The sequence below is a fragment of the Sinocyclocheilus anshuiensis genome, unplaced genomic scaffold (genome assembly GCF_001515605.1).
Source record: "Sinocyclocheilus anshuiensis isolate Anshui unplaced genomic scaffold, SAMN03320099.WGS_v1.1 scaffold154, whole genome shotgun sequence".
Lineage (NCBI taxonomy): Eukaryota > Metazoa > Chordata > Actinopteri > Cypriniformes > Cyprinidae > Sinocyclocheilus > Sinocyclocheilus anshuiensis.
The window spans coordinates 951,715-961,974 of NW_015546101.1; the positions used below are offsets into that span (position 1 = coordinate 951,715).

A 10,260-nucleotide genomic window follows, 5' to 3' on the forward strand; every position below is an offset into this window, starting at 1 on the left:
GTAATTTTTCTTGTCTTCACCACCTGGCTACTGTTGTAAAATGTTGAGAGATTCAAACAAAAAGTAATCAACAAATAGAACAAAATAAAAAATAATAAAGACTGCAAGTGACGTCGCTAGCGGAAGTGCAAGTGTCTGAGAGTGCAAGTCTGAGAATGCATGTCTGAGAGTGCAAGCGCCAGCTGCAGCCAGACCCTTCTCGATTTTTCTGATAAAATTGTGATTTAAAATCAGAATCAGAAAGTGCTTTATTGCCATGTATGTTTGCACATACAAGGAATTTGTTTTGGTGACAGAAGCTTTCACAGCGCAAACAGAATGGCAGTGACAAGACAAGACACAGATAATAAAAATAATAAAAAATAGGATAAGTAAATAGGAAATAACAATATACAAAAAATATTAAACAAAAACAAAATACACAATATACATAATAGACAATAGATGGTATTTGTGTGTACAGGGGTGTATTCCAGAAAGGAGGTTCAAACAGAGTTAAAGCTTGAACTCTGAGTTGACATACCCTGAGATAGGAAACTGAGTTTTCGGTTTCAGTAAATTATTTAACTAAATTTCATTTTCATGGTATCCCATGGCAAAAAAAAAAAGAAAAGAAAAAGAACGTAGCAGCATCTAAAAATGAATTATAAAACACAATTCAATCAAGGTAAAGCTTTAAGCATAAAAGTTTCATGGGTGTAGGCTACATGACTTTACAAACATTTGACATATTTGTTTATTGTAAATCATTTGTGTTTATTTAACAGCTGTGCTGGTGGTTACGGCATATATCTCGTACTACCCCTCCATCTGGCATCCTTCCATTCCATACAGTAATCTGATTCATTTTCAGAAGGTGCACATATGGCAAAATAAATAAATTAAATCAAATTAAATCCTCTCCTGATGTAAATGTAACTCCCCGCGAATTAATGCAGCCTCCTCATCTACAGGATCCCTTATAAAAAAACATGCCATTTTTGTCACATTTACCGTGTCTGCATGATGAAAATGAAAGTGATTTAAACATTGCTCACACTTTAAAAAGGGGGAGGAGACTGAAAGACACTCTTGGTTTACCGAAGAACCTGCTCCAGACCAGGTTAGGTTAACAGAGTAAGTTACTATGGTAACTTACCGAGAGGTTTAGTTTTGTCTTTTACTGGAACCGAAAACCCTGAGTTTCCCTTTTCTGGGGTTAACAAACTCTGAGTTTCCAACAAAACCCGCTTTCTGGAATACACCCCAGGTATGTTATGTACTAATGCAAGGAAGAAATATGATTTAAAAAAGCAATTCATGTTTGTTGTGCATGTTCGTAGGTCTGCACAATTTGGCTGAAATTTTGTGACAATATATCAATATGGCTACAAAATAATGATAACTTTTTATTATTATAACTAAATTTAAAAAATTACTATTTAATACTACTAAAATAAAAGAACACGTGACGTGCATCACTCTGTCTGAAACATACATACATAGCTACACAATTGACAATGGACAGCAGATCTAATTAAAATGTTATGTAACAGCTCTAGTATTATTGAAATTATAGTATTTATTTATTTTATTTTTTTGTGAAGTCAGACTGACAATTCTGCATAATGCGATTGTAGCTCGGCTTCGTCTGGCATGTATAAATGTTAATCAGTCTTTAATTGACCTCTGTTTGAATATTTAATTGCACATTGTGTCATGTATTTGGAAAGAAAGATGAAGACTGTAGCTCTAAAACTAAATAAATGTAATACTAAAACAGGTAGGCTTCAGTCACTGCATTGACTGACATTCCCGCTAAAGCTGCAAATACAGAAAGATCGGTGTTGTAAATATCTACTGCTTTTGGTTTACTGGCATATGTAGACAGTTTGTTAATTACAACGGGGTGAAGAGGAGACTGATGTCTCCTGTGAGCATATGTTTTTCATAAGTGCACTGTCTCTCAAATGTTTTCCCTAACCCTCCTTTTTTTCTTTCTTTTCGCTCCTTCACAACAGGAGACTATATCCTTGAAGCAAAGCCAAAAGAGATCTCTGAGGCTCAGCGGCTGAACTATGAACAGGTAAAAGCAACAGCAGTTTTGCTCGTGACTCACAGAACACAAGTCTATTGAAGATAGCCAGTTTGTTTACATAGCTCTCTGTGTGTTTGTGGGATGGTGTAGTATTAACACTGAGAATGAGAAGAGAAAGGTGAGGCCTAAGGCTCTGACAGAGGAGAAAACATTAGCCGTGACACATGTAGACACTCAAGACAGACAGATATCTTTCTCACATTCTCACATCTCTTCTTAAAACATCCTTTTGTTCTTGTAGTGAGCATGGCTTGGTTCTCTGTCATTAAACAGCCAGTTATTCTCTGTGGCATTACAGTGCCTTTAGGAAACAAGCTGTGGTAGTCATCCAGATCAGCACCCATCCATCCCAACAGGAAATAAGGACAAGAAAGCATTGAATTGCCATTGAATTAAAGGAATTGTGAGAACTGGTCCATTCCAGTCTGGATCCAACTGTTTATATAACGGCAGGAGTGAATATCATTGTGTTGCACTGAAAGAGAGTAGGAGCCTCTCATAGAGTTGTGCGCTCTACAGAATTTGACATGTAAGGTCAAAGAGATGCCTCATTTCTTCTCACATGGTGTGTAGGGATGCAAGACGGGGACCAATGAAGTGATGTTTTAGCCTTCTCCTTATTAGCCTGTGTAGAATATATACCGGTACAGTGTACCCCACAAAACCTATCCACAACAAAACTGGGTACATATTTCACCCCCAAATCAACAGGTTAAAAAAAAACATATCAGGGTTTCTGCGGGTCTTAAAAAGGTCTTAATTCGCCCTTCCACAAATTGAGGCTTAAAAAGGTCTTAAATTAGAGCAGAAAGTCTTAAATTCATAAAGTCATGGCATGAAATGTTGCATTGTTGCATATCTTCCTCATTATTTTTGTCTTGTTTTCCAATACAAATATCTAAACATCCTCAAAGGGATAGTTCACCCAAAAATGAAAATTACCCCATGATTTACTCACCCTCAAGCCATCCTAGGTGTATATGACAGAGAGAGAGAGAGAGAGAGAGAGAGGCTGTGTATGTGTGAATTACCACCGTTTTGCCGCGTTTCTCTGTTAACAGTGAAGCTGAGGCTCTAATTTTTTTAGAAACGATGATGTTACCAGCTCCTTGTTGAGAAAGATAATGTAGCTCTTGAGTGATTAAGCTATTTTATTGATAAAATTGCGGGGCAGCGCTAAAAAGTTTGTGTGCGCGCCCAACGTGATCTGTGTGAGTGACTAAAATCGTCTGTGCGTGAGATACAGTGAAGACAGCGCATTAGTTTAGAACTATTCAAATTTTTATTTTTATTGTTTTCAATGTAGAAATTGTGTTAATTTGTGCAATGATAACCTACCAGCAATGTAAAGATGATTTTTTAAATATATTAGTATGAGTACAATATAAATTTATTAGAACGAGTACATTATTATTTATGGGCTTAAAAACAAGATGCAAATACGTATCATATCGTGACTTTGCTGGTGATACACAGCCCTAGTGATCTCTGGCATCCACTAACTGTTGTACGTACGTACACGAGAGAGTGGCATTCCAGCGGATGACGTAAACAGTCCTGCTAGATCAAGCTTTAATCTATGCAAACCAAACTCACTTTAATGTAGTAATATGATTTGGGCTTTTTATTTTTATATTTGCATTCACTAATAAAAATATTTTATCCTTAGCTACACTGGAGAGCTGCTTTATAGCAGAAAATCAAGTTGTAATTTTTAACTAAAAACACTGACACCGTTTTTTTTTTTTTTTCATTAAATACTGTAAAGCTGGTTGCTTTTAATCAATCTGCGCTATATAAATAAACGTGACGTGACTGGAGAGCCGAATTGCAGAGCTGGTTCGAACAAATCCACATTGCTATGATCAGAAGCTTTTTAACTGCTGTTTTCTCGCCTCTTTTATTTTTGTTGTGCGTTTACTTCGTTATTAAGAAGAAAAAAAACACAGTACATATTTACATATTAATCTAAATGCCAGTCTCAGCAGCATCTGGTTCAGCTATTTTTACACTCCAAAGTGCTCCAAAGCGACTATTCGACAACAAAAATATTTGTTGACCTATTTTTATTGTTGACGTTGTCGATAATGTCGACTAGTCGTTTCAGCCCTAATGCTAATTAGGAATGAAAAGTTGTTCTCCCTTAGTTGAGTTTTTCCATTATGTTGAGGTTTCATAAGCTTATTGGCGGATATTTGTTCTCTTAATCACTATTCATTTTGATCAATTTCTCATAAAACAAGACTTATTATTTTTTCTTCTCAAGTAAATGTGTCTTGATTTAAGGATCTTTAGACATTTGCGCTGGAAAACAAGAGGAAGAAGGAAAATGCAGAGGAAGAACGTCACTTTTTTTTGCAGTGTGATCAGAAAGTACAGTAAAAAGTATTTCCATATTCTAGTGGTTTGGATCAGAGCAATTCTATTCCTAAAGCTGTTTTTATGAAATAAATTAAAAACTAAAGGAGATCGATTGGAAGGCATATTTTCAATCTGAAGTGTTACTATTACAACACAATGTGTTACTTAAATTGTCTTTACTTGGTCTTAAAAAGGTCTTTAAAAAGTCTTTAATTCATAAAACCTTCAGAAACCGTGTTATATTTTACCAATAACCATTTCTGCATTAAGACAGTTTTGCATTGTCACATATTTTCCCTAATTATCATTAACAAAATGTGAAAGTCTCATTTTATTACTGTAATGCAAAAAAGAAATATATTTGAAATCACTGCTGTAAGATGCTGTAATGACTTCAATCTAGGGGAAAAATCATACACGACCGCTTAAATGGTCAGTAAGATTTTTTTTTTTATATAATACTTTTATTTAGCAATGATGTATAAATGACAGTAAAGACATTTATAATGTAACAGATGTTTTCTATTTCAAAAAATTCTGTTTTTTTTTTTACTTTCTATTTATGGTTTGTTATATTCCTCCAGTAAAATATATTGCTAATAGTTTATTATAGTTTAGGTAGTATAAAATTGCTAATGTGAGAGTCTTTTAATTGCCATTATAATCTATTCATTTTGAAATATCTCCCTTCCAAGCAGTTCAAAGTCAAGTCTATTTTTGTATGTGAGATTGAGAATATGAGGATTAAGATAGCAGTGCTTCTGATGTTCCCCAATGTGTGTTATTGATTATTGTAGTAGGTGGAGGCTGACTGGATTCATGCTCCTTTCTTGCTCTATACCTTCTCTTCTGTATGAGATTTTGCTTTGTTCTTGTGTTTTGGTTTTTATAATGTAACTTATCTTTGAGAGTTTTTTTTATTGCCAAGACTGTTTCAGGTTTGGCTGAGCTTCATTCATGCTTGAATAATGCTGTTTCTCTACACTGTAGGTCACCTGACTGTCTTCGGCCAGGCTCTGTGACTGTTAGTGAAGCGATTTTTTGGCACTAGGAGAGAGTGAGAGAGAGGCGTGCGTGCACACACACACACACACACACACACACACACACAAAGGTCCAGAAGAACTTCATGGGGTCTGTCTGCTCTCTGTGTGTTGATCTTAGTGTTTAGCCTGTGCAAACAGTGCACAATAACATCACTCAGGTTCAGGGGTGGATCTACCGGGGTGGCACGGGGTGGCAACTGCCACCCTAAGAAAAAGCTGTGCCACCCCACCTGCCACCACAGAATTATCACAGAATAAAATATAAATGTAAACAGTGTTTCATGTGCTACTTTTCAGCCGCGGCGATGACAGCATAACGCAAAATAATGGCAAAAACACGCATTTTAATAAACTGTGCGATGGTTGCACGAGCACGCAGCGTGCCAGTGTAGTCGGCTTCATTAACAAATGACTCTTATGAACCGGTTCTTTTTGAGTCAAAACCACAAAGAACTCAGTTTTTACAAAATTGTTTTTACATTTGTTCGTGAATCAGATAATTACTGCTTTTCAGGTAACTCAGAAGTCCTCTGAGAAATCGAATCCCGTACGGATATGTCTGAGATTCATCGCATAATTGTTTGGTGATCCGATTCTCCGACCGCTCGCTCCACTTTCATCATGGATATTCCGTAACAATAACATGAAATCAATAAGAATATGCCGATCACGGAAACTAATAGCAGAGTTGGGTAAAAATCTAGTCGTATTGCAGTTTTCTCGATTGTTAATATAACTGATTTTAGTTGGCACTTTTTCCCCAAAAAACTTTAACTCAGTTTTCAAAACAAAGACACATTTCTCAAAAAGTTTAACAATGAGTAGCCTAAAAACTGATGACACACCAATCAGAATCTCTGCATCCTAACAACGGAGAGGAGAGAGCTGAGTCAATCATGATCTACAGGGGTTTTATACTTACACATACAGTATAATTACAGTACAGTACCAGTACATTAGATAATGGAAATGTCACTATTCTATATGTACAGTAAACTGTAGCACATGTTGTACACCTTCAAACTTGTGACTGTCAAATTTTATTTGTAACCATTTTTTGCGTAGCCTACTGCATTTTTGCAGAACTGAGAAATGACTGCAGAGCTGTCTTGTGTCAGGAGACCAAGAAACTGCTATAGTAGTGTATACAGTAATGAAATTTGGCCAAATGTGCAGAGGATGCTAAATTTACTTTTTTAATTTTATTTTTACTGTACTGTATTGTGGTGCATGCCAAGTTCATACAATTATTTGGTATTTGAACTTTTCTAGTACTTTTCATCTACTGCAATATTACTTTACAGTAGTAAAATGAAAATGATTTTTTTCCCAAAAGTTCATTGCTGAATTATACATCTGTATCTGTAATTTATGTATACTGTAATAGACATTGAGCTTCAAAAATACAGGTGCATCTCAATAAATTAGAATGTCGTGGAAAAGTTCATTTATTCCTAGTAAGAGTTTTTTTGTTTCAGTGTTATTGATCTCAGTGTGCACTGGGCAGGAAAGTCGTCTGTGTATTTGAATTGTGTGTAAGCATTTACAGTTTTTTTCAACTGCTTACACACAAAATCTTTACTTGTCACACAATTTCTGAAACCATACGCTAATTCTCGGCCTTTGACTCAGTTTTCAATTTCATAAAACACTTTTTGCAAAACAACACACAATTCTCTATGTAACACAAAAATCTAACAGAAATGGCAAAGGTTTATGCAAATGTTTGCTTTTGAGATGTGTTTGTGATATTTTGAATGCAGTGCTTCATTTTGCAAGAGATGTGAGGCAGCTAGTTGGTTGCTAGGATATTCTGGGTGGTTGCTATGCAGTTGCTGGGGTGTTGCCATAGTATATGGTTGATAGAATTTGGGTGATTACAGACATTCCCATCTCTGTTAATAACAGAAAATCAAATAGTTTCAGTGCTTTGATATTATTGTATTTCTTTCTAATGTTAGGAAATTCAAAAGTTTTTGTTGCTCTTAAACTTGCACTAAACGTGATTATACCATCTAAGTAGCCTATGTAATTTTAATAGAACCGCATGTCTTCTTTAGTGATACAAGCTCAGAAACATTTATAACCTGTTGAAGTTTTTTTATATTGTGTATTGACTTGGTGCCATGATAGATATTGAAATGTTGCTATTTATTTTTCATTTTAAACAGTAGATGATTACTTACTGGTAATACAATATTTGTGATCACAACTGTGTATGTCAGACCATAAATTCCCAAAAACTATGCATGGGGGCTTGCTTTGGTGTTGCCACCCCTCATAGACCCCATGCCACCCCTTTGCCACCCTAAAAATGATTTTCTAGATCCGCCCCTGCTCAGGTTTGACTGTTTATCAGATGTTTTCCAGTCTAATAGATGTTTTGATTGTATTAAAGCTTTTATAGGCATCTCAGTGAGTATCACTGTACTGGAGCGAGTATAATAGAGCTGGAGAAAGTGGGTCAGGGCAGTGGAGTGGTTCAGATTCAGAAACGCTGGCAGGGGCACAGGGACAGAGCCAGGCCACACACAGGCAGGGTGTGGGTGGGGGATGGAACCGGTGCCAGGCTCAACGGGACTGAATGGGGGCTGTTGGTGGATGGGTCTTAGTTGATCTGAGAAACCTCTAACGCTCACCCGACCCTGGTGCCAGTTCTACATGCTCTCATCCACCCACTGGCCATCGGGTCAGCCTGTGCCACACTGATTCATCCAGGCCTGTGTTCCAGGAGAGCAGGGACTCGTGACTCAGCAGTTTTCTGAAGGTGTCTGGTGTTGTTTTGGAAACATGGTATCGAGCTGCGGGATGATGACCTGTGTTATTCTGATCAGAGTTAAGGTGAGATGAAGGCTGTGCTCACTCAATCTCAGAATACGGTTGTCTTGTTTCGAGTGCTAAATACAGTTTGGGTATGACAAAGATTGACAGCTGTCTAGAATGGAAGTGACTACCTGAAATTTGAAGTCAAAACTAAATTTGTTCTCTTGATTTGTTCTGTTAATGTTTTATACCATATATCTGAGAGGATTAAATCATGATGGCAATAAAAGTCATCCAAAAACTTGAGCATTTAAGTTATATATGGCATGAGTGTCTGTCTTATATCATGAATAAAGTAACAGAAGAGGCTGTTCTTAATTCACAATTAAGGATGGCCTTAACTGCCTTATTGCTTTTTAAACAATTTGGCTGGAACTCTGTCAGTGTTATTGTTAACTAAAACTATTAAAATGGTTTTCATTAACTTAAAGCTGAAATTAAATAAAATATAAATATTGTATGCACTTAAAAAAAAATTGAAAAATTCAAATTTGAAATTTTGCTCTGGCAAATAAAATATAAATATTGGATGCACTTAAAAAAACTTTAAAAATTCAAATTTGAAATTTTGCTCTGGCAACTAACTAACTAAATAAAAAAATGAAGTTTAAATAATAAAATGACTAAAACTGAAATAGCTAAATAGAAAAAAATAAGTACAATGGCACATAAAATTATTAAAGCTTCAAATTAAATGAAAACTGAAGATATAAAAAGCTAATTCAAAATACTATTAATGACTATAATAGTATATAAATAAACAATACTAAAATAACACTGAACACTGTATTGACCAATCAGATTCCAGAACTAGAACTATCCATTTGATACTTTTTATACAAATTAAATACCATTTTATATTTTATCCAAATTAAATCCATAATTCTAGATACAAGTGATTGGGATTGAATTAAGTGAAAGTGCTAGGAAATCCCCTGTACCAATGGAAAATGGCCAAGGCAGAAAGAGTGAGAGAGAAATCTCCTACAAAAGGGCAAAGATAATCTCACTGGTTTCCAGGGATTCATGATGTTGTTGTTACATGGTTGATTCATGTTACAAGCTCTAATCTCAACAACTGTCCACACACACACTCATTTTGTGAGCTACTAACAGATGGTCATACTGTGAGTACTTAAAAGTGAGAGCCGGACAGATTATTATTATCATAGGTTCTGGAATGTAATATCAAATGCTGAACACACACGTGTATGATGTTCAAACTCTATCTGTTTAACTGCACTGGAGTTTGTGAGCCTGCAGCTGTGCTTTTTTGAGAGTCAGTGGAGGGTCATTATGGTCAAAACTGAAAGACAGGGAGTAAAGGAGGAGAACTCTGGTGTTTAGAGCTGTTTAGTCGCTGGTCTAGAGTTATGAGATTTTTCCTGCTCAGAGCTGTAAGACAATTGGGTGTCACATTTTACAGAAATGTGTGCATGTGTTGTGTTGGAAAAATTGCTACTGTTCCCTTATTTTCTTGTATACCTTTGCTCTCTCTTTCTCTAGAATATGAGTGATGCTATGGCTGTGCTGCATAAACTGCAGACAGGTCTGGATGTAAACGTTAAGTTCACAGGTGTGCGGGTATTCGAATACACACCCGAGTGCATTGTCTTTGACCTGCTGGATATCCCACTCTACCATGGATGGCTGGTTGACCCACAGGTTAGCATCCTGGTTCACATCCTTCTAGAAAAGCAAATTCCACTGAAACATGTGATGTCACCACATGTCATTTGTGTGCTTTAATTTCAAAATCTTACTCTACAGTAGTAACATGCAGAGTTTCACAAATACATGATATGCACTGTGCAGTAAGTGGCTTTAGTAAAAAGAAAAAAATGTATTACATTTAAAAATTACTTAAAAAATGAAATAGATCAAAATAATTTAATACTACTACTAATAGTATACATACTCATAAATATTTATACATATATATATATATATATA

General features: G+C 35.8%; 1 protein-coding gene across 2 annotated transcripts in view; it reads left to right on the top strand.

Moving 5' to 3' along the window:
* Positions 1-10,260, top strand: part of mindy2 (MINDY lysine 48 deubiquitinase 2) — a 40,048-nt gene that overhangs the window by 9,474 nt on the left and 20,314 nt on the right. The window contains exons 3-4 of one of the 2 annotated variants that reach the window (XM_016502074.1): positions 2,001-2,065; positions 9,814-9,972. In XM_016502074.1, coding sequence (XP_016357560.1) covers positions 2,001-2,065; positions 9,814-9,972 — 224 coding nt within the window. The remainder of the gene's footprint in view (positions 1-2,000; positions 2,066-9,813; positions 9,973-10,260) is intronic. The other variant, XM_016502075.1, reaches the window with a different exon arrangement.